Here is a 25,767-nt window from a genome sequence, read left to right as displayed (position 1 = left end):
GTACTTTGCAGGGACAGATCCATCCCCCTTTTTAGGTCTCGCCTACGCATCGTGCATGCGCTGCATAGGAGAGAGACCTAATACCATCGGCACAGCTCTGGGGGCAAAAACGTGCATGCTTTGTATTGCTTGCAATGGCAACCCGTGCACGTCTGGCGATTTCCTTGCGGGAGTGTGCGGCGCCATATGGTCACACTCTACCGCAAAGGAATTGCTCAGGCCCCCTCCCCCTGCTTACACGCGAAGTGCGCGCTCTTTCCCTTTATCGCAAGCTCAGGATTCCAAATGAGTCCGCTGGTAGAGGAGATTGCCTTTACACTTGTAGTCACCCTCACTACTTCCATCACCCCAGTATAGCCCTCAGCCAGCTCTAAGACAGCTTAAGGTATGTGGCACACAGCGTTGGTCTGTCGGGAATGTACAAAGCGTTTCTCGTGTGTGAAGCATTGCCGTGTGACGTGTTCAGTCGGCTCTATCCGAGTAATGAACATGAGCACCACTGCCCCTTTGTTGGGTAGTAGAAGACCGCCACACAAACGGTGCAGTGGGCATCTCGCACCTCTGCACCCTGGTTCACTGCCCTGCTGCACTAACGGCAGCTATTCCTCTGTTGCAAGGTGTTCAGAGTCTATAAACTGCTTTTAAGAATTGTGACCTAAAGTACAAAGTTTACCACACGTTTAAAAGCAAAGCTCTACATGAGCAGGAGGCTGCTCCCCCCTTCCGATGAGCACCCAAATGTCAGTAAGTGTAGGAAAAAGTAACTTCATTCATCCGTAATAAGTTTTCTGTTACATCTCCTAAGACTAATATTGCCAAAGCCAATTGGTCTGGCGTCATATGCGAGCCTTTGGTCTTTGTCAATGCTTGTTTTCTTTGGAAACACAAGCCGCTTCCTTCACTCTGACATACTTTTAAATTAAGCTTTGAGGGAGCGTGCCTGAGTAACAGTGTTCGTTCTGAGCTACGCCTTCTCTATATCACAAGGGGACAGATGCAGCACACTACGGGCCCCCGCATGGCCTGACCCCCGCTGGGGGATCTATCGGTGAGTGCTGGATGGCCCTATTTGCGGCCCAATCCCTTCTTGACAACTCGGAGCGACTGTCTGGTAAAGCTGGCTGTGACCTCAACATGGTGGCCGCCGTTAAGAAATCTGCTACGCCGCAGGTGACACCGAGAGGGCACTAGCATTGCATGGACGGCCTCATTTCACCAATAAAAGGAGCAGTGCCCTGACGGAGCCCTTCACCCTGTGGCAGCGGCACTACCCGACTCCCCACAGCATCGCAGATGTATCCATGGGGCCTGAGCTTGGGGACTGCTGTTGCAGGGTTTCTCTACTCACACAGAACTGTGCACAGAGGAGTGGAACCTCGGCAAATTAGGATGTCCCAAAACTTACCTTAGCAACCAACTCACCCCTTACCGAGCTAGCTACAGTGTCTCATTGGACATATCAAACACCCAATGTTTAGACAAACCAGAACATGAACTTACAGTACCTCAGGGTACGTGGGACTCATGAACACTCTTTCGTTATATTATCATTACAAACCAGAACATGGAGTAAAGAAGACACATGTGCATTTGAAATGTTTATTTACTAATGCCGTCTTCTCAGGCGCAGTATCTTTGATAATACAAGTATACTTATTATCAGTAGCAAAATTATCAGCATAGTTACTAAGACATAAAAAGCGAATGGTGACAGCATGTTAACATGCTGTAATGAATAAGAGTTAACAACACTTATATCTCACCCTCCCTAACACATATATTATATTATTAGCTAAGAAGGTCTCTTTGGGTTGTTTTAGGGCGGGCCCATACCTTAGTGTCCTAGCATGAAGGAATCACATCAGCATACACCAGCTCTCTCTGCATGTGCACCGCATCAAGTGTGTTAACAATTCTCGTGCAAAGCAATATCAATCCCGCCTCAAGCCCAAGTTGGCAAAGGCTGCACTTGTGTTATGACTATACTTCGAAGGGAACCCCGCAGGATGTTTACTTCCCTTCTCAGAGGCAGCAATCGCTGCCAAGATGTCGCTATCAATCTTGGTTTTAGACCTAGTAACTGCTGCAACTAAGTATGTAGATACTGCTGATTTCGCCGCTTCATCAGCAAGCGAGTTGCCAACAGCGTGAACTCCCACGCGCTGATGACCGAGAGTATGAATCACATAAACGAGTGGCAACATAGCCTTAAGCTCTGCCACTCGAACCCAGATCATTTTATGTTTTATTGTGCTACCCTTGGAATCATGAAAATCATTTTGAATCCAAAAGAACAAGTTTTCATTGTAAGACTGGACACAGTAGTAAGAATCACTTACAATTAGAGTAGTAACACTTGGATCTGCGTACTCCAAAGCTAGTAAGAGAGCACGAAGCTCTGCCAATTGTGCGGTGCAATCGCCCAGGGGCAACGTGTGTACCTCCCTGGAAACGAACTCATCATTCAACATAGCACCGACCACAATGGCGCATGCGGAAACGTAGGCATGTTTAGAGCCATGCGCAACCTGCGCCGACCCATCAGTGTAAATGATGCAATGGAAGTCTTCCAAAGGTCGCATCGCCAGAGGAGCAGGATGAACGAATTCATACTGCAAGTACTCCTGCGACCGTAAGGAAGCGTCAAAAATAAACATGACATCTGCGGATGACAATGACGCAGCCCACTGAATCCACCTAGGGTGCAAAGCCTTTGAATTTGGTACACTGGCTTTCGTGACTGCCTCTAAATGAGGACAGGGTGTTACCACTAGCATGCGCTTCCCCTGTGACAGAGCACGTTCTTTTAGAATTGCCATCTGTACAGCAGTTAAAACCTTTTCCACTGTGGGAAACCGCATCTCAGCCGAAGTGTACAAGTGTGACTTGTAAGCAATAGGTACCGTGTCACCTTCATTAAAAGTGAGGTACGTGAAACCCACCGTCCCAGGAATTATTCTTATGACCAGGTTGGTGTGGTTATCACGAGTCAGTAAATATTTAGAAGCGAGCAGATCAGCCTGCAAAGATTGCAAAATGGCTGAATGCTCAGGCAGCCAGCATGATTTTGAGAAAGTTGGTTGTATCAAAGCATACAAAGGCTTGATACGCTGGGCATATTCCGGAATGTAAGTTCTGCCGAAATTCAAAAAGCCCAGTAAAGACTGTAATTTTTTCAGTGTCGTTGGTGCGCGCAATTGTGCGCACTTCTCTAAGAAGTGAGGAGCCAAACCTCTTCCTTCATTGTTGAGCTCATAGCCCAAAAACAACACTGTGTGTTCAGCAATGTGCGATTTTGCAAAGTTGAATTTGTAACCCATGTCCGCGAAGTTGCAAACAAGAGAATTTACACGACACAGATGCTCCCAAATATCGTCGTCTGTGAGATATATGTCATCCACATAAGAAAAAGCATCAGGGTCTAGTGCCTCCAGAATAGAGACAATTCGAGCGGTAAATATACCAGGACTATTCTTGTAGCCCATTGGAAGACGCCGGAATTGCTTTTGGACTCCAGCGCTTGTAAAACTGGTCCATTGGGAGCTAAAGCTGTCCAATCTGTGGGCATAAAAACCATTGGATATGTCAAGCGTTGTCTTGAAACGCTTACGCACGAGACTATCCACTAGGGCAGAGCCGTGGGTATTCTGTACTGCACAGTTACGGCAATGCGAGTTTAAATGCCGGTAATCCAAAACCAAACGATATGATCCGTCAGGTTTATTCACAGTAAAAAGGGGATTATTCATCGGTGACACACACGTTTCAATAACTCCCTGATATTCCAATTGTTCAAGGATTTCCGCGACGGAAGATTTTGCTTCACGCCGAATGGGATATTGAGGTTGAGGCTGCGGCTGAGACCGCAACGGAATTTCGTGGCAAGGCGACAATTTATCCCAACCACATTGGTTACGGTACAGAGCCGGCGCGAGAGCCCGAGCCCACTCTTCTGCAAAATGCTGCGCATGCTCTTTCGAGACAGTGTTCGCGAAACTGGGTAGGATCACCTCCTCCCCTCGCGGCGCCGCGAGCACAAAAGGTGGGGGCCAGTCAGCCTCCGAAAGCAAAATATATGTAGAAGACAGATTCTCCCAAAATACACCTTTAACGGTACGCTGTATGTCACCTTCAATTAACAGGACAATTTCATATAGTCTTTCAGGGGGAGCAAGTCTCGTATCCGCTGTTTCTATCACAACGTAGACATCAGTCGCTGTCACCCTCAGCAGTGGACGCAGCGCCTCTCTGACTACGGTTATCTCCGCCGCGCTGTCCAGCAAGGTCAGAGCCCACGTCAGATTCCGAAGCCGCGTTCTCACTATCTGTGGCATATCGATGCGCTGTTAAGGCTGCGACTTTCTTTTTCGCAAACTGCGGACGCCTAGGCGTAGAATCCTCCTGCTTCACAGCGCCGTCCGTCTGGCGGGACTGACCACGTCCTTGTTGGCCACCACGTCCACGTCCACCCCCTCCTCCTCCACCGGTCTTCGGGGCCGATGTGTCCTGAAAGGAACGAGGAGAGCGTTGATCAGAACCCTGAAAACGATCAGGTGATTTAATCATCGCGCGGTCGCGCAAATCATAAACTTTTTCGGATGGCGCAGGAGCTTGTATTGCAGGAAAAGTACCCTGAGTCTGCACTGTCTGCTTCCCCTGTGTCTGTTTTTTAGGCCAATTCGATTTCTTGGACTTGGGCTGGGCATCTGTCACTGCAGATTGTCCCTGTGGTTGTATTTTATCCTTCACTGGAAAATATTTCAGACCTCTACTTGTGCGGCCAATCGTTTTATAAGCGGCCACTACAATCTTTGCTAACTGGCGGGGTTTGTCGGCATCGGGCAGAGCAGCCAAAGCATTCGACACCTGAAAGTTAACTGCATCTCCTTTAACATTGGAGAGAATGAGATCACTTACAATCTCAAAAGAACCACACAGGCGCATACCCAATTCCACCGCTGCCTCTGGACCGTGATCATTCTGAACACGTCTAATGATTTCAGGCAGGGCATTCATAGACGGGGTGCCGAAGCACCTCGTATAAACTGCCGCAAAAGTTTTTCCCCAGCTTTCACAGTCAGCAAGTTCAGGAGTAATATCCTTCGGTAGAGTAATCGTCAACATTCTATGTTTATCAGCAGGAGTAGAATTCGGAAAAACCGCCTCCAGTTGATCAAACTTCTCCGCTAGCCAGAATGGGAAGTCATCGTTGTCAACAGGACGCGCACCAAAAACCGAATTTACCATCACTGGATTGAGACGCATTCCGCCTCGTTCCATGGGAGCGGCCGCACCCCCCTGGGGACCACCAGGAAGATGTCAACCAATGTATTGCACTAAAGCACGAATCACGGAAATGGAAACTACATGTAGCCTGCGAATTTCTGCCAGGGTACAAGCCCCGTGATTCGGGTGCGGGGTAAAGCCACCCAATGCAGGCCAATTCGTACCTGGAATCGAGAGTGGACCTAACCTCGCACGGGACAAAGAGTGGGGGAGGGCGCCATCAAACCAAACTCGATGCTGCCAATGATCAATAGGTATTTCCAACGCCCTGTATGGCGTATATTCAGCCGGGACATCCGAGGCGGTGTAGGAGTGGTACAAACCAGAATTAGCGTCCACAGCCGGAAACGTAACCCAAGAGTAAAACAACTCGTAAGGAAACGCCGGATCTGCACTTACCACGAAAATCACAGCCATCCCATCTACTGGGACCTGGTACGTCTGAAGATGGTTGCGTACCGCTACGCGACTATGCTGTGCAATAGCCACCGCTGCCGCCATCACAGAATTGGAAACAAGTAAACACAAAGAACACTTTGTAGCACAACTGGGTAGTAACTCAAAGAAACCGTTTAAGTAAGAATCAAGCTTGAATAAAGACCTATTTCAAAAAATAGGTAGGTTTCACCAACACCCCGTTTTCCGGAAACGGACGTGAAGGGGTTAAGGCATGAACGATAAACTACTCGAGTGTCATGATATAAGACCACCGAAACCGTTGGGCGCCATGTTGCAGGGTTTCTGTACTCACACAGAACTGTGCACAGAGGAGTGGAACCTCGGCAAATTAGGATGTCCCAAAACTTACCTTAGCAACCAACTCACCCCTTACCGAGCTAGCTACAGTGTCTCATTGGACATATCAAACACCCAATGTTTAGACAAACCAGAACATGAACTTACAGTACCTCAGGGTACGTGGGACTCATGAACACTCTTTCGTTATATTATCATTACAAACCAGAACATGGAGTAAAGAAGACACATGTGCATTTGAAATGTTTATTTACTAATGCCGTCTTCTCAGGCGCAGTATCTTTGATAATACAAGTATACTTATTATCAGTAGCAAAATTATCAGCATAGTTACTAAGACATAAAAAGCGAATGGTGACAGCATGTTAACATGCTGTAATGAATAAGAGTTAACAACACTTATATCTCACCCTCCCTAACACATATATTATATTATTAGCTAAGAAGGTCTCTTTGGGTTGTTTTAGGGCGGGCCCATACCTTAGTGTCCTAGCATGAAGGAATCACATCAGCATACACCAGCTCTCTCTGCATGTGCACCGCATCAAGTGTGTTAACAATTCTCGTGCAAAGCAATATCAATCCCGCCTCAAGCCCAAGTTGGCAAAGGCTGCACTTGTGTTATGACTATGAAGGCGTGGAGATCAGACCTCATAACAATTCCATATCGTGTTGCTCCTGAAACTTCAGCACTCTCCGTGCAGACATGGTTTATTAAACAAGACTGATATCAGAGCAATAACATATTATTCTCACATACACCACGGCAAACCACTAGGTTGAAAGCTAAGTCAACAATTAAGGGTCGTGTGCAGAAGTTGCAAGAAAGGAAAAATGGCGTTTAAATCTGAAATGTACCTATGCTAACTTAACACGATATAAGGATATATAGGAGCTATACAACACTGCGTGCAGCGGCGAGTGTGTTGGCCTTGCGGGGTGGACACCTGGTGCCTCTGATCATGACCCTGGCAATCCACCTTCACCCCCCAAGACAAGACCGGCCGTGGAGCCCAGGTGAGCAGTATTGTAGTGGTGAAGACAAGCCAAAGCTGCACGACCTATAAGGAGGGCGGGTGCTGCACCTTCCTCCTTGGAAGTAGATTAGCCTGGTGGCCCGACCAAGTCAGTGCACCTGGATGTCTGATGCACACCTTTAATTTGAAATCTCTGGACCTTGGAACACACTGTGATGGGCTCTCCCATGTAACTAAAGAACTCCATAGCCAACGTGGTCTTACTGGGGGGGCTGGTGAGACACTGCTCGTACTCCCTGAAACACCTGAGCCCTTTCACAACCTCCACATGGGGAATATCCATCTAAGACGCACCTGAGGGCCCTTCGTGGGATACTCCTGACTGACCATGAAGTATGCAGTACCTGTAAAAAGTGCAAACAGTCATGAGGCCTAAAAAACACACCAAAGCGCAATGAGCTCGAGGGACTCCTGCTGCTCCGGGGGTCCACAACCTTGGGGAGCCATATATTATGCTTGTTCTGCAGGGCGATCACCTGCGCTATCTGGGGCCACCATAGTACTCCGGAATTAAGCAAACTGCATGAAAGCATTGCCGAAAAGGCATCTGTGCGCAGGGGGCATTGACGCTGGTCCTCTACTCACCTCACTTTACCTTGCAGACTTGTGAAAGACAAGACCCCTTTTGTTCCACCGACCAGAATCACAGTAAAGAAAACCGCTGCGACTGTCCCCGGTATCAGGAATCATATTCACCTGAATATACCTAAGCACCAGACTGCTGCCAGTTGAGTGTCATGGCACCCGCTAGAGGTTGTGCACTACCTTTCCTTGGGTCTGACCTTGAAGGAGCCCGTGGCCCCGGTGATGGTGAATATATATTTCATTGTACGTGCACCCTCAATTTATCACGCTCCCTGGGGGATTTTTAATTCAGGTTGCGCCCCCCCCCCCCTATCCAAGTCTGCCTTCCGCTAGGATCGTTAACTCTCTCATTTCTCCTCGTATCAGTGTGAACCCTCACTGGTCCCGTCCTTGCGGGACCCCTCCTTAAACAAGCATTGGCAAAGCCAATAGGTCTCGCTTTTGGGACCTTACAAGTAGTTATGCAGCACAATATCCTTGGTACAACAACATCAACCGTTGCATGGCTAAACACTTATAAGGTCCCAAAGGTGAGACGTATTGGCTATGCCAATGCTTGTTGTATATTGGGATGATCTCTGCTCCCTTCCATGTGACTGGGATTGGGGCACCACATGCGAATGTATTTGCCGACAGGAGTATGTTTTGTGCCCATATATCTCTTTCAAACAAAAAATGTCAGCCGGTATGCAGTCCAAACGAGGGGCTTTGGCTCTAGTTATAGCACTTAAGGCAGACATAACATCACTCGTAGTAAAAAACGGGTCCTTTGTCTCTGTAAAGTCTTCAGTTGCCCTTGTCCCCCGAACAAAACTCAATTAATTCAATGAGACAATACAAGAATAAAGACAATAAAAGGGCTCAATCCATAATTGCGGGGATATATTGATGTACATAGGATCCACAGATGCGTCACTCCATCATTTAACAATGGTCCAAAACCTGATGGAGTCCTTGCGAGAGCAGGCCTATATTGCTTCCTTCAAAACATTCACATAGTATTTTGGAAGATTTCATCTTCTTGTGAGGTCTCTGAGACGTATCAAGTTGATCTGTGTACCACTAGTGTCTTGACCACTCTGTTGCAATTAGAAATGCTGTGGTTCTGGAATGTCTCATTTTGATTAGGGTTGACTAAATTAGTTGAACCGGCCCAAGAGTGTACAGACATTTCCCTGACCAACTGATCAAAAGCATACTGCTGAATATCAATGGCTGGTGGAATATAGTGAAGAAGTTTGAGCATTATTGGTTTCTCTCTGTAGCAAACAAATATTTTGCCTAAACATATGAAATCCCCAATCACAAAAACCATTTTGATGCAGTTTATTGTCTATGGCCCACTAGTGACTCTTTTGGAAAATAAAGCTTAAAGCAACCGTATGAATACTGTCAACACCTGGAAGGTAATGGGCTTTTATTTGGAGATTTTCCTTAATGAATCATAGAATGAGCTGCCAAGGAGAGGATTCTCAACCTTACGTTCCTTTGTTTACTCTAGTTACAACTGATGGTTTGTTAACTACTGGTAGCAACACGCTACTTCTGATGAAAAGAAAAGAGGAAGGGTGTAGAATAATTGAGAAAAAAGGTGGAAAGCAACACAGGTCAGCAGAGTGATCATTGAGCAAGGTGAAAGCGGGTGATCTTAGTAATAACGTTTTGACTCTTTCTCTCACTTCGGTTTATCCTCTCTTTCCACTTTATCTACTACAACATATACAGACAGGAAGGAATGGAGGATTTTCTGTTTATTAATGTGCCAACACAATATGCTTATGCAACACACCCTGACTAGACGCACAATCAGCTGTGTTGGCATGTGTCCCTATCACCTTATGCTTTCTTCTACTAGACAGTGCACCTGGTGTCCTTCACATAGTTTTTATCTTGAAAAAAACACATTCTTCGTTTTGTATCTCCCCTCAAATGAATATTGATACCGAGAGGAATTTAATGAAAAGTTGCAAAACTGTCACTGCAAAAACGCTGAAAGGTGATTTAAATAAACTGTCACTTTTTGGAGCGCCTGGACTTCCTTTTCAAAATTGGGATCAGGGTCACTGACAGATGAGGTACCAGAGCCCTATTTGTGGTGCACTAGCATGTAGATCTGCATTTGTCTAGGCTGCAACATACCCAACACTAAATGCAACCTATAAAGCATATAAAACATCACATACCTGAAACAATCTTGCAGCTCATGGTGATGGGTTGGAAAGACTTTACCGGAGATTCTGAAGCACTGGGGATCTGACCCTGAGGTATTATTTTACAGCTTGCAGTAATGGGTTGGAAAGCAGAATTGCCATGTGACCCAAATTTGATTTTTGGCGGTGCTGTTTTGGTGGGCGAATGCTCCAAAGCAGGTTGCAGAGAATGAAAAGTGGTGGGATGCTGTTCGTCTCTACTTCTGATGAAGAAACCTAGGAGTGAGGGGGTTAGATATGAAAGTCTTTATTTTTCATTCCACAAAATATATATTTTGATTCTTTTTTTTTTAACAGCTGTATATAGCTCAGACTAGACCATGATGCGTTAGAGCGCTTTATATACATTAAAAGCGCTTCACCATTCAGACAGCTGAGGAAGGGATATACTTAAGTCATCTTTATACATATACACAAGTGATTAGGGTAGAAATGAATGCACAAAACTTGCATTCCATAACACTGGTTCAGTAATAAATAAACAGGCATATAGGGAAAACTCTTGGTGCAGACACAGAATGACAGCACCATGATGGGCCTCATCCAAGATTCTTAAGGTTGTTTTCACAAGTAATGAGCTCATAAACATAACAATGGTATAAAGATGAAATACTCCTAAATCCTCTAATGCGCAACAGGCGCGAATACATCACATATAATACAGAACATGCCAGCAGAGTTCCAAAATCCATAACGGTTAGTAAGAACGCAAACTCACCCCTAGCACATAGCTCATACCAGAACAATTTGAAATAGGTTTCTGGATGTACTGATGAGAGAAAAATAAAAAAGGGTGAAGAGACAGTAGTTGTTTCACCTCCCTTTTTTTGAAGTACCTAACAGAAGTATTAGTGTGGATGGAGGGACACAACAGTGCCAAACTTTGGGTCATCACAAAATAAACATTGTTTCAGTGTCTGTTTTTGCTGAAAACGGGGATCATGAGCAGCATAGGATCACAACTGCATAGTTGATAAGATCCTTCTGTGAGATTTAATCTCCTACTCAGGTTGTCAGATGGATCCGAGTACATTTCTTTCTGCACACGCAAGTTAGTACGCAGTTCCACCCCCATTGAGGAGCTGCTCAGGAAAATGAGCATAGGAATAATATGCTCAAAGTGGTCAGTTGTGGAGATGAGAAATGCTTTAGCATGGACAGTAGCCTAAATTTGGGCAACAATGGAATTACCACTGTGAAGAGTGGACAGAATCATAAACTGATGACACGCTTTTTGAGGTCTTACTTAGGCAAAAAGGGTATGATAACAGATTACTTTAAGTTTTTTACCATATTACCAATGAATCTGCAAAGGTTGAAATGGCTGTCTAGAATGAAGGCCAGAGGAAAAAGTTACTTACCTTTGATAACGTTCTTTCTAGTGGATACTCTAACTAACCGCAGATTACTTTCACTGTGAATTTCCACCAAGCGCCCGACTAGTTCAGGAGAATTTTTCAGCAATTTCCTCATGTGTCACTAAATGGCGTCGTGCTGCTCCGTGTCGGATCCTACCCACCCCAGAAGTGACACCACTACTGCTACACAGCCGCCACCTTTCGCAAGCTGGCATCAGGCAGGACGTGGAGCCCTTAGAAAATCAGAATGTGCCAGTGTGCTCATCTCTATAATGGAGTCTTATTAACATGGGCTGAAGGAGTCTATCCACAGAATGGGGAGGAGGGTGAGTCAGTGAAGATTCTGCAATTAGAGTATCTACCAGAAAGAGCGTTACCAAAGATAAGTAACTTGCTCTTCTGATAGATATTTCTAACTGCAGAGCACCCTTTGTTCTGGTGGAAAGATTGCATATCCCTTCAAGAGGCTGTTAGAAAGTTCATAACAAAGCTTAATACACAAGACAAATCATTTGGGAATGGTTCTTTTCTGTACAGCTGTCCCCTTTTTAGCCCAGGGAACCCTACAAAGAGCTGATTCCCCACTGATGTTCCTTGGAACAATCAATGTAAAAGCTTATTGCTCTCTTTCAGTCAAGATGATGAAGTTTTTCTTCCTATTTACATAGGTGAATGGAGGAAGGTCAAAAGGCATCAATTGTCACTACTCAATTTCCATGCATGGAGGTGCAGGTTGCGCAGGTTCAGGAGCAGGACCCTGACCTGCTGTAGTGACAGAATGTCTTCCTAAAGAGGTAGTCTGATCACAGGACAAAAGCTCGTTGCATTAAGGTTCTGGTTAACACACTCCCTTCGCCTAGACTGGAGCAACAAAGATTACTTGGGCCCAGCCATACCTGATCTTTTTCAGACCTTTGGGCAGAAGAGGTAGAAGCAGGAAGGTTCAGAGAAGTACTGAGTTCCAATCTATGGAAAAGGTGTCTCTGAGCGAGAGCTGCCTTGCGAACTCCACCACACAGAAGCTAGGACACTGCACGCTCTCTGCGGGGTAAAAAGATCAAGCCAGGATTCTACTCCATTGATGAAAGAGGCCCTGTGTCACTGCCAAGTGCAGTCACCATTTATAAACTGCTAAACAACTCAGTCTGAGTAGTCCACCCTAGAGTTTAAAGATCCTGCCAGATATTGTATGATTAGGGAGATGCCCTTACGATTCAGCAACTTCCAAAGGTGTAAAGCCTCCTGGCACAGGACCCAACTACCCCCTTTTGTTGCAGTATCATATAGTGGTAGGGCTACCCATTTCCCCTTGATAGAGGGAAGGGACACTTTTAGTGCCAAGAGAATCGCTAGCAACTTTAACAAGTTGATGGGGAGGGAAGCTTCCACTAAAGACCAAAGGCCTCTGATTTCCACCACTCCCAGGTTAAATCCGACCCCTAGCACCATGAATCCGTCACAACAGTTTGCTCTGGGTGGGGCTAGGGAGAGGGGTCTGCAACTGGTCCAACTTAGTTCTAGCGGCCACAACTGTAGGTCTTTTGCAGTCTACAGGGACACCCATATGGAATTTGATAGGTTTCCTTGGTGCTGAGCCCATTGAGACATCAGATCCTACACCATAGAATGCACGAGCTACCTGACGTTGTTCACAAACAATATCAAAGAGGCCACGAAGCCTTAGAGCTGCCCCCACTGTAAGCAAGGTTGAAACATAGGGAAGACAGCCCAAATATACCAGACTCGCGGAGGTGGAAGGATGGCTCGGAAGAGCACCATGTGCAGAATTACTCCAATGAACGGTGTTCTATGTGGAGGAGTCAGATGTGACTTAAGAGCGTTGATGGAAAATTCCAACAATGTTAATAAGTTTCCTGTCGTCTGGAGGTGAATATGACTGCCTGCGGCAAGGATGCCTTCAGCAACCAGTCATCAAGAAATGGGAAAGGAATATGCTACTTACCAGTATACATCTATTCTTGGCATGTAGGGCTGCTGATATTCACATCTTATGCATAGATCGCCGCCTAGTGTTGGGTCCGGATGATTGCACATTGTTGTCCTGGAAGAGTCTTCAAAGTATCACGAGATAGGTGGCTCCTCCCCTGGACAACAGTGCGCATGGGCATCCTCTCCATCCTCAGATTGTTTTTCGCCATTGTGGCAGGGATGGAGTATGATACAGTAAGTGATATCCATGCTAGAGATTAATTCTGAATGCTACAGCTGCGACAGGCACCGGGGAGGAGGGAGGGCGATGTGAATATCAGCAGCCCTACATGCCAAGGACAGATGCATTCTGGTAAGTAGCATATTCCGTTCGAGGCATGTGGGCTGCTGAATTCACATCTTATGCATAGAATGTATAGCAGTCTCCTCTTAGCGGCGGTTGCCTGTGCAAGCTGCAGCAGTTTGAAAAAGACTTTTGAGTACAGCCTGTCCTACAGCAGCTTGCTGTTTGGAGTGTACATCTACGCAGTAGTGTTTGGTAAATGTGTGTATGGTAGTCCATGTGGCTGCCTTACATATGTCTTCTAGAGGAATGTTTCCTAGGAAAGCCATGGATGCCCCTAACTTGCGTGTGGAATGCGCTCTTGGGGGAACTGTTAATGTGCGTTTAGCTTTTTGATAACAGATTTGTATGCACTTAACAATCCATCTGGCTATACCTGATTTGGAAATGGGGTTGCCTTTGTGCTGTGGTGAAAAGACAACAAACAGTTGTTTAGTCTTTCTGAAAAGTTTTGTCCTGTCTATATAGTACAGGAGAGCTCTTTTAACTTCAAGGGTATGTAGAGCTCGTTCTGCCACGGAATCTGGATTAGGGAAGAATACTGGCAGCTCTATAGCTTGATTGATGTGAAACTGGGACACCACCTTTGGCATAAATTTAGGGTTAGTTCGCAGCACTACCCTATTAGCGTGAATTTGTATGAATGGCTCCTGAATAGTTAGGGCTTGCAGCTCACTAACTCTTCTGAGTGATGTAATCGCAACTAGAAAAGCTACTTTCCACGTTAGGAATTGTATCTCACAGGAGTGTAGAGGTTCAAAAGGTGGTCCCATTAGTCTGGTGAGAACCACGTTGAGGTTCCAGACAGGTGAAGGTGGGTGTCTTGGAGGAATGATTCGTTTGAGTCCCTCCAGGAAAGCTTTAATAGCAGGTACCCTGAAGAGTGAAAGGTGCTGCCTGTTTTGAAGATAAGCTGCCACTGCAGCTAAATGTATACGAATGGAGCTGTAAGCCAGATTGCATCTGTGTAAATGTAGGAGGTAACATATGATGTTCTGAGTAGATGCATCTAGCGGATTGATGTCATTATTTTTACAATAGATGACAAATCGTTTCCACTTCGCCGCGTAGCATGCCCTGGTTGTAGGCCTCCTTGCCTCTTTGATAATATTTATACAGCCGGGAGGCAAGTTGAGGTAACCAAACTCTATGACCTCAGGAGCCATATCGCAAGGTTCAACTGTTGCGGATCTGGGTGCTGAATGTCGCCATGGCTCTGCGTTAATCGCAGCCTTTGATAAGGAACCACGGAAAGTTCTAGAAACGTGGTGTACCATGGTTGCCTCGCCCATGTTGGAGCAACTAGGATTAGAGTCATTGAGTGTTGTGGCAGTTTGCGTGCCACTAGTGGTATGAGCGGGGCTGGGGGAAAAGCGTACGCAAACCTGCCTGACCACTTCATCCATATCGCATTGCCCTGAGACTGCGGATGTGGAAATCTGGCGGCGAAGCTTTGGCATTTTGCGTTTTCCCTTGTGGCGAACATGTCTATTTCTGGGTGACCCAACCGATGGAAGTACGGCTGCAGCACGGAGGGATGTATCTCCCACTCGTGCATCTGGTGGCTGTGTCTGCTGAGCAGGTCCGCTATCTGGTTGTCCTTGCCCGGGAGGTGTTCCGCTATGAGGAAGATGTTCCTCTGAATGGCCCACTTCCACATGCTTTGCGCCAGATGGGACAACTGTGGAGAGTGTGTCCCTCCCTGCTTCTGTATGTAGTACATGGCAGTCATGTTGTCCGTCCAGATTAACACGACTTTGTTGCACAAGTGTACCTTGAAAGATTTTAGCGCCATGAAGATTGCATCAGTTCTAGCAGGTTGATGTGCATTAGCTTCTGCTGCGTTGTCCATAGTCCCTGCACTGTGTTATGGAGGACATGCGCGCCCCAACCCAGGAGAGATGCGTCCGTCGTTAGCACTATTTGTGGTACAGGCTCTTGGAACGGTCGTCCCCTGCAAAGGTTTTGTGGTTTCCACCAATGCAGAGAGCTGTATGCGCGACCGGTCACCAACACTAGGTCTTTCAATTGTCCCTGAGCCTGGTTCCACTGCCGTGCTAAGCACTCCTGGAGCGGACGCATGTGTAGTGTTGCGTGAGGGACTATGAAAATGCAGGAGGCCATCATGCCTATCAACTGCATAAACACCCGTGCTGTGAGCGAGTGTTGGGGCCTGAATTCCTGAATGAGTAACTGAATGCTGTTAATTCTGGCTGAGTTTGGCTGCGCCTTTGCTGCCAGAGTGTCTATTGTGGCTCCCAGGTACTGCTGTACATGGGCGGGCTGAAGATGAGACTTTGGGTAGTTTAATGAGAATCCGAGGCTGTGTAGGAGGTGAATAGTGCGGGACACGTGACTGGCACATTGCTGGGCTGACTTTGCTTGGATGAGCCAGTCGTCCAGATAGGGGTAGACGTGAACATGGTTTCTCCGTAGGTGTGCAGCCACTGTCGCCAGGCACTTGGTAAACACCCTGGGGGCTGTGGTCACCCCGAAAGGCAGTACCTTGAATTGGTAGTGCTGGTTTTGGATGGTAAACCTGAGATACTTCCTGTGTGCTGGATGTATTGGTATGTGGAAATACGCATCCTTTAAGTCTAGGGTAGCGAGGAAGTCTCCCTGAGTAGTGGTAAAACTTGCTGTAAAGTGAGCATTTGAAAATGTTCTGACAAGATGTATTGGTTTAGGGGCCTGAGGTCTAGTATTGGCCTGAGAGACCCGTCCTTTTTGGGGATTAAGAAGTACAGAGAGTACACCCCTGTACCCTGTTCTTGTATAGGGACGAGTTCTATGGCCCCTTTTTGCAGCATGCTGATAACTTCTTGCTGCAATAAGTCTATGTGCTCTGCGGACATAGGTCGGTGTTTTGGGGGTATGTTGGGTGGAGTGGATGTTCGCTCTAGACAATAACCATACTGAATGAGTTGTCTTACCCACCTGTCTGTGGTAATGCTTTCCCAGACTGGCAGGAACTGTTGTAATCTGCCCCCGACCGGTGTTATATGGTCCGGGGGCAGCGACAAGGCGTCACTGCTTAGTATTGGCGGAGGATCTGGTGTTGTTATTCCCTCGTCCTCTGCCTTTACTGCTGTTGCCACGGTATCCACCTCTGCTTGTTTTAGTATAGGTGGTTTGCGTGTTCCCTTTGTTGTATTGAGTCTGCTGGGATGCCTGTCTTCTTGAAGCTCCTCTGTTATTGGAGCGACGAAAGGAACCACCTCTGAATTGTTGAGACTGCAAGGCCCCCATAGATTTAGCTGTCTCTGTGTCTTTTTTAATTTTTTCTAAGATGGAGTCCACATCAGGGCCAAATAAAAAATCAGGGTTTACAGGCTGATTCAATAAAGTTGTTTGAATCTCTGGTTCAAACCCTGAGATACGCAACCAAGCATGCATTCTGAGCATGACACTAGTGTTGATGGCCCTGGCTGCAGTGTCAGCTACGTCCAGCGCACATTTAATGGAAGCGTTGGATATGAGTTTCCCTTCCTGTATTAGTGTTTCTGCACCTTCTTTGTATGCATCAGGCAAATGTTGTAGCAGTTGCTCCAATGTGTCATAATGTGCCCTATCATATCTGGCTAATAGGGCCTGTGTGTTGGAGATTCTCCAGATATTAGCTGCTTGTGCAGCCACCCTCTTTCCAGAAGCTTCTAACATCTTAGACTCTTTGTCCGGAGGAGGAGCATCACCAGTAGTTTGGGAGTTGGCACGTTTACGAGCATTGGAGACTACCAAAGAGTCCAACGGCAACCGTCCCTTAATGTATGTAGGGTCCACAGGCGCCGGTCTGTATTTCCGTTCAATTCGGGGGTTAATAACCCTTGCTCTGGTGGTCTCCTTAAAAATGTCTCCTGCGTGTTTGAGGACACCCTTTAACATTGGCAATGTTTTAACTGATTTCTCTGAAGTGGAGAAAGTGTCAAACAAGAAATCCTCCTCAATTGGGTCAGCATGCATGTCCACATCATGATTATGTGCTGCCCTCTCTATCAGTGCGCTAAACGCCGCTGTATCCTCTGTGGGCGAGGTCTTTACAGGATAAGAGGGAGTATCAGGTATAGGTTGTGATTCCCCCTGGTCAGCAGTGTCTGTCCAGGTTTGAGCCTGGTCATCTTGATCATTGTCCGCAGGGTAACTATATTGTTCTTCATAGTTGTACCCTAGCTCCTCAGTTGAGCGTGTGGGTGAGTATGCATACGTGTCTTGGTCATGGTACTGCACACTCTCAAAAAGGACAGGCGATGTGGAAGAGTCCCTTTTCTTCTTTAGTGGAATTTTATAGGATTCCAGTGGATGTTCCGACCTGATCTTTCTTTGATAAATAGTAAGTGTACCAGTGTCGGCGCCGATATGGAGCTTCGACTGTTCATCCTAGGAGGGCTCCTGATACACAACGCTTGCTTCTTGAGGATGGCTCCTTTTTCCAAGTGTCACAGTTTTGGAATGTTCGATCCCTTTTTTCGGATCGGTAGCCTTAGGCCGTGCTGTTGGGGGCAGTCCGAATTTTATCGGCGGCTTCTGTCCTGGCGCCGATATGGGACCGACGGACTTTGCTTTGTTGTTGTGCTTTTTTACTTTGCGTCGACAGTTGTGCTTGCGTCGGATGTGCGCTCTTTTTTGTCGATTCGACTTGCTCCTTCGAGGCGCCTTTTGTTTTTGGCTCGAGGGCTTTGACGAGCTGTTGTTTTTCGACTCGGTGCCTCCGTTCGAGGGCCTTTTGAGAGTTGAGTCCTTGTTTGTGTCGCTGTCCGTCGACGCCGACCTCGTTGGATCGACGTACTTGGCTTTAGCGATGGACTTTAGCGCACCAATCTTTGGATCGACACCCTTTGCGGTTGACCTTTTAGGGTCGTCGACACTTTTCTTCGACGTCGATTCTGATGTGGTTGCACTCTTCGATCCGATGGCTGACTTTAGCAGTTTCGGTTTCGTTTGTTCCTCGGTAGCTTTCGGTTTCGCTTTCGTTTGGGCGACCGATGGCTCATGTGATATATTCTTAGCCGGGCCGAGACGCGAGGCTATAGAATGCTTAATATGATCTTGGCTAAGGCCTTTCGGCGATGCCTCGACCGGAGCCTTGGAAAGTTTAAGAGTGTCTTGTGTAGGCCCAGTACCCACTGTTGGGCCTGGTTCATCACTCAAGTCGTCATCGACGGCTCCGATGGGGGACACGTCGTCCCTTACCTCTTTGACGTTTTCATCTTCAACGACGTGCTCTTCGTCGTCTTCATAGTAGGTGGAGTCGTGCTCCGAACCTGGATCCGACGTCTGTTCTGGATCCTCAGTCTCGACGACCTCATCGTCGTCTTCGTCGAAGATATTCACCGGGTCGGGCGCTGGCTTCGTCATCGTTTGTCTTGCTGCACGTCGGAGCCTAAGCGTTTTCTTCGACCGGAACCGAGCACAAGCTAAACAGTTGTCCTCGTTGTGGTCTGGATTTAAGCACTTGTTGCACACCGGGTGTACATCGATTTGCGGGTATTTTGAATTACAAAGGGGGCATCGTTTGAACGGGCTCCGTTCCATCGACGATCGGGCCTGTAGTGTCGAAAAGGCCACGCGGCGCTCTTCGACATCCTGCTTCGAAAGAAACTGGAACAAGAACTCGGCACCGATTGAAAGAACAATACCGACGACCCCGAAGGCCTTTTGGCCTTGTATAAAGTTTTCCGAACTGGAGTTAAGGAAAGTACATCCGAACCCAATGGCGGAAAAAAACAATCTGAGGATGGAGAGGATGCCCATGCGCACTGTAGTCCAGGGGAGGAGCCACCTATCTCGTGATACTTCGAAGACTCTTCCAGGACAACAATGTGCAATCATCCGGACCCAACACTAGGCGGCGATCTATGTAAGATGTGAATTCAGCAGCCCACATGCCTCGAACACTAGTATTCCCAACCTCTGAAGGTGAGCAGCGACCACCACCATCACTACTGCGAACACCCGAGGGGCCCTGGTGAGGCTGAAGGGGAGCAATAAGAACTGAAAGTGCTCCTGGCCTACCTGAAACTGCAGATAACACCAGTGGGACTGCAGGCCAGGAATACAGAAATAGGCGCCCTGCAGGTCCAAAACTACTATCCAGTTTCCGGAGTCCCGGGCAGACAGGATTTGGGCAGAAGCTTCCGTCCTTCTTTTGCACCAACAAGAAACAGGAGAAACAACCAGTCTCAACTTTTGATGCCGGTTCCCCGTATATATCTCTCTTATCCAAGAGAGCCTGAACTTTCTCTCGCAGAATGGACAAGTGGTCTTCTGGGAGGTACTGCAGTATAGGAGGCATGTTTGAAGGGGATGAAAGGAAGCTGAGGGCATACCTGCTCTGGATAATTTGTAACAGCCACTGTTCTGATGTGATGCTGCGTCAATCGTGGAGGTAAAAGGTGAGATGACCCCTCTACCAGGCATTTGAGCGCTGCCTCTGCTGCCGAGGGAGGGGCTGGTGACTGAGTAGTTCATTTCCCCTGGAGCTGGGATGTTGGCGGCCGAATCCCAGGCCTTTGCCTCAAAAGGTGTGGGAGGCACGTCACTACTGAAGCAAGGTCTGATGTGGCTTCTGCTGAAATTCCTTTCAGAAGACTCTAAAGGGCAAGCTTGTTGGGGAAACTGCCGTACCAGTGGTGCTGGCCCAAGGGGGCGCGCTGTTGCCCTGGTCACCTTGAAGCGCTCCAGGTATGAATCCACCTAATCTCCAAAGATACCTGCATCATCAAATGCCATGTCCATTAGGGATTGTGGTACGTCGCTCTAGCACCCTGTGGAGCGAATTCAAGTGGCGATGAAGCACCACCCCAGTCTCAACTGCCCTATCCTATCAGTTGGTAGTGTCCAGGCCAGCATATGATATATTTCTTAGCATCCTGACCATCCTGGGCGAAACCCTTGAGGTTGGATTTGAGGTCTTCTGGAACTGCTGGCAAGATCCCTCCATCATATCAAACAACGCATGTGAGTATCTGCCCGGAAGGCAACTGGCGTTCACCAAGCGAAGGGCAAGACTAGCAGAGGAGAACATGCCTTTGGTGAACGTTTCCATACACTTTGAGACTCTGTTTGGTTGCGTGGTCAGAAACAGATTGGGGTTTAACCTGATTGTTGAACAATGAACTTCCAAGATTTCTGGCATAGGGTGTTGGGGTAGAGATGCAGGGTTCCCTGAAACCAATCTGTGTCTCCTCACTATTTGGCAGTTTACTGGTGGGCAAGATCCTGGTTTTGCCCAGGTTCCCAGCAGTGGGACTCACACAATCTTGGCTGTAGGACCTCAGTGAGGACATTAGTTTTGACCTCTGTGGATGGAAGTGTCAGATCAAGAACCTCTTCTGCTCTCCTTAATGCTGCTGTGAAAGAGGCACACTTTTCTATAACGGGTCGTGGGTGTGGGTGAATGTAGCCCTGTGTCAGGAGAGATATCAAGTCCACTGGCATTGTGTAGGTCCAAAATTAGGATTTTCCTCTTCCTAGACATAGCGGCCATCATTATCAGGGTCAGGGATGTCATAGTGTAGTGGAAGCGTCTCCGAATCAGAGTAGGCAAGAGGACAAGGTTGGTGTGACTATGGTGAAGGTCGAGACGAATATAGCATGCTACTACGCATGCTATCACATCGCATTCCTTTACTACGCAGTCGTTACAACAACCGCGTTGTTAGAACGCGATACCTTTACAGCGCAAGTCATTAGTTCTACTTGCAGTAGGGGGTGAACTGGACTTAGGAATAGTATAATTTACTATTCCAAATCCAGCTTGCGCAACAGTAGGGAAGGTGTTGGAATAGTAAATTGTACTAGTCTTTATGTTAGAGCGCCCCCTACAGCAAGTCGATCTAATGACTTGCATTGTAAAGGCATCACATTCTAACAACACCTTCGTTGTAACGACCACGTTGTAAAGGAACTGCGATGTGATGACTGCATTGTAAACACTGTCTCCTGTTAAATGTAAATGTAAATGTATGTATACTTGTAAAGCGCACTATCACCTTTCAGGCATCCTGGCGCTGTATACGGCTGTGGAACCCTTCCTGGCTTTCCCTGTGAGATGCCCCCTACTGGGCACCCCCTAGCGCTTTCGAGGCCGTTGTGGAGATTAAGCAAGCTATTGCCCAGAGTTGCAGAGTGGTACCCATGATTAGAGTAGGCACTGAGGCGAGAATTATCGAGTCCGTGGACAATGAGCCCAAGACCCTGCCGCGTCGGGAATTGAACCCTGGTCCTGGGCCAGACCTCTGCCTCAGGGTCTGCCGCTCTAATCGGTGAGCCACATATGTTGAGACGGATGCACTTCAAGGTCTCAATGACTATCGGCTCCTCCTCCGGTGCCAGTGGCATCAGAGCCAGCGAAGGCACGTGGGGTTGTGGCATTCATCTTGGCACTGTGAACTGTATAGGGCTTTGCACTGGCCCAAAGTCAGGCTGACCAAGGAGAGGGATCGAGGGGCACAGTGAGCGACAGGGACAGATCCTCTGGTGGTAATTCGACTGGCAGGCCCCTAGGATATTTGGGTGCCATAGGTGCTCCAGACGGATCCTGTAGGGTACCAAATAATCGCAACATGGATCTGTTGCAGAATCTGTGATGGACTCGGGAATATGGGTTGTATCGGGACATGGGTCGGAGTATGTTCCGGTGACAGACCAATTTTGCAGCCTGGAGGAACCCAGGGCATCATGTAACTATGCGTGGAGGGACTATCGGGATGAAGAGGAACCATGTTTAGATTGTTGGTTCTTCTTCTTTGACTCACCTGAAGACTTGGCTCTTGGAGTGGAACGGTCACAGGATCAGCGTGGACATTGAGAAGGTGTCTGAGTCTTTGAGCCAGACTGGGCCTTTATGGCTTCCTGTCGATGTTCTGCGATGTATAGCTTGGCCTCATGGTCCCGGATTGCCTTAAGGTTCATCTTCGAGCACCCGTCGTATGACATTGAATAATGTGAGGAGCATAGACACCAAAGACCGATGACGTGCAGGTCCGTCATTGACATCTGCTTGTGGCTATCTTTACAAGGTTTAAACCCTGCTGTTTTTGGAGGGGATAAATCCGTTGCACACTGGGGAAGTTTAGAAGAAAAAAAGTGTTTGTCAGGCCTGACGGAAGTTGAGTGAGCGACCTCCGGATCTCTGGGAGGCATGGAAAGACAGAAACTGACATTGGCAAGCACAGGTGGTAACTATGTAGGGACCCTCACTTCTGAGGTGGGATGGATCTGACACCACCTACTGATGCATGAGGGAATTGCTGAAAAAAGTCTCTGAATAAAGTCTGGCACCTTGGGCAAATTAACAAGGTGAGGGATCTGCAGTTAGAAGTATCCATCAGAAATGGGGAAATTTCAATGACGATGAACCAAGTGCATTCGAGGATATGGTGGGATACGGTCACATCTATATCAGGGTGGAGGAGACATCAGAGCAGATCGGTAGAAGCTGAATTTAAGGCGATGTTCCAAGACCAGATATTTCTAGAGTCTTGGCCAAAAGAATGAGGTCTTTCAGGAGAGAGGACATTTTGAGGGGAAGTATGGTGCAAACCAGTTCAGGACCTTGTCTTACAGTTCAGATTAGAATGTTGTGGTCGACAGAATCAAAATATTCCAATAGACTGAATGGAATCACCAAGCTGAAATTGCTGTTTTCAAGGATGCGCAAGATTTAAAAAGAATTTCTGTTTATTGTTAACACAAATCTCATCGATTTTCTTGAGCAAGAGAAGTGAGGAGACTGGAAAGAATAGGCTGAAATTGTCAAGGTCAATAGAAGGTTCTTGTAAGAGAGGAAAGACTACCTACTTCCAGGCAGTTTAGGATCATTACATGGGAGGGGACGAGATTGATGAGACAGGTCCAGGATGGGCACTATACATACACATATGCAGACATTTGGCAAGAGTCAGTATTTGATCTGAAAAGTGGGTAGAGGGGTTGACAGTACCGTCCAAGATATTTCAAGAGAGACCAATTATTAGGTGACATTCTGACCAAGATGACAGAGAGGTTATTGGGAGAGAGCCTTATAGCAGCTTCAATTTTTTTGACTCTCAGCTCAAAACAAAATTGACCAATTATCTTTGCCAATGCTTTTTGATGATGCTGTGCAGCATCGGCTAAAAGCCACATTTCTTAAACCATTAAGCATTGGGAGGAAGGCGGGGGATTGGGGGGGACAAAAAAAAGGCACAAGTATGTGTCCTTAGCAAGCTGCAGTGTCATTCTGTAGGCAAGTACATTAGTAACAGCATATAAATGAATTCACTCACACATCATCACGCATGCGGGCGCCTACAGAACGAAGTGGGCACCTTTTCTTTTTTTTATCCACTGATCCAAGCCCAAGTGGATGCCACAAAACTTAGTAAAAGAAAAAACACTTGCACGAAAGCACATTTGACAGGCAAAGCGACCTGGCAGCAGCTGGTCACTCCAAAAAAGCTCAACAGTTTTAAAGGACGGGTGGGGAAGCCATGAAACAGCAGATGCGGGAGTGGGCTTTGGGGAGAGAGAAACAAAGGCACCCGGAGGAGTGAAAAAAATGAGTAAAAACAAAAGCCAGGTGATGTGAGTGAAAGCAATGGATAAACTTGGTGGCGGGGAATAAGGGAGCAACACAGAGCATGTAGAGGCAGAAGCAGCACATAAGGGAGCAAGCAAGAAAACATATGGATTCTCATGGGAGCACTGTAAGAACAACGTTATTCCATAAATGTGCACAGTAGAAGATACAAGCCAGACAATAAAAGGATCGTAAAGAGGCTATGCATCATAAAAGAAGAGGAAGGCAAGCCATCGAATATAAAGGAAGCAAATGAAAACGTCAATACAGCCAACCAACAGTAAGCAATAAGTGGACTCTAAGCCCATTGAAGGTCATCAGTTATAAAAGTGGGCAGGAGTTATTAACTGACCTAATTACTTGAAACACTTTTTTAATTGGTTATTATTTTTGGAGGATTTTTTTACTGAGCAAAGTTTCTACTTTTCTCAGGCTTATTCTTCTTCATTTATGTCTTGAGTTACCAAAACATTGATTTCTTGCTTTTAATTGTATTCCTCTACAACGAAGAGAGGTAATTAGTAATTTTGGATACATCTTCATTGAAGCGGACTGCTGCCTTTTTAAACATCATAGTCATTTGAAACGTAAGGAATCATAAGACCAGGTTGATGATATACATTTCTGGGGTTTCAAACTCAAATATTCAGCTTTTCATAGGTTTTGCAAGGACATGAAACGAGAATTTTCAAATTGTCGGTCAGTTACCAGGATAGGTTTATAGACTTTTCGAAATATTAAAATTGAGATGCCCCTTTGCAATGAGAAGAAACAAGTGAATGAGAGCTCTCCTGAGTTGACCCACAAATAGGTTGTTGTTAGACAAAACCAGTTAAGAGGGACTATGATGCATGCATTGTTCAATAAATAAATTGCTAGTTCGAGATTGAGAAATTATGTAGCTTTTGGTGGGTTTTGGGGTTGTTGGCATTGAGTTCCAGAATCAGGCCGTGGAATATAGAGAACGACTCCGATTTCACATGCTTGCAGTGAAGGGTATTTTTGAAGCAGAAGTTACTTACCTTCTGTAATGATATATCTGTATGAAATATTAGTTAGTTATAGATTCCCTAACTTAGAATTACCCCCAGGCGTCAGACTGGATCCAGAAAGATTTTTCATCAGCAGTACCTCTGCGCGTCGGAAGGTGGCATTGGTCGGTTCCACGTTCGTCAGCGTGGACGCCGGGATGATGTCGCGGCAGCTACATTGATGACGCCCTCGCGCACTGACGTCAGTTCTGTACACAACTTTCCGCGCCAGAAACGCAGAGCCATGCAAGACACTGACTATTGGTGCACAAAACTAGGGCCCTGAAAGGATGTCCTTAACCCTAGGAACCAGTTCGCAGAGGCGGAAGGATGGGTGGGGCGGTAAGGAATCTATAACTAACTAATGTTTCTTACAGATATATCGTTACCGAAGGCAAGTAACTTGTGCATCTGAAAGAAACACGTTAGTTATAGAGTCCTTACCTTAGAAGAAATACCCCAGCAATACCAACTCCGGAAGTGGGTCTCCGGAAGTGTTTGGTAAACGTGTGCAGCGATGCCCACGTGGCCGCCTGACAGATGTCATTCAGAGGAACTCCTCTCCCCAAGGCAGTAGTGGCTGCCATCGCCCTGGTGGAGTGAGCGCGTAGCCCGATTGGAGGCTCCTTTTTAGCCAGAGAGTAACAAGCTTC

General features: G+C 46.9%; 1 protein-coding gene across 2 annotated transcripts in view; it reads right to left on the bottom strand.

Moving 5' to 3' along the window:
* The window catches only part of YEATS2 (YEATS domain containing 2), a 1,326,518-nt gene that overhangs the window by 1,010,546 nt on the left and 290,205 nt on the right, over window positions 1-25,767 (bottom strand). For both annotated transcript variants that reach the window (XM_078665556.1, XM_078665557.1), the window contains exon 11: window positions 9,848-10,090. In XM_078665556.1, coding sequence (XP_078521682.1) covers window positions 9,848-10,090 — 243 coding nt within the window. The remainder of the gene's footprint in view (window positions 1-9,847; window positions 10,091-25,767) is intronic.

The sequence above is a fragment of the Lissotriton helveticus genome, chromosome 11 (assembly GCF_964261635.1).
Source record: "Lissotriton helveticus chromosome 11, aLisHel1.1, whole genome shotgun sequence".
In the NCBI taxonomy this organism is placed as follows: Eukaryota; Metazoa; Chordata; class Amphibia; order Caudata; family Salamandridae; genus Lissotriton; species Lissotriton helveticus.
This window is presented reverse-complemented; position numbering and strand designations above follow the sequence as displayed.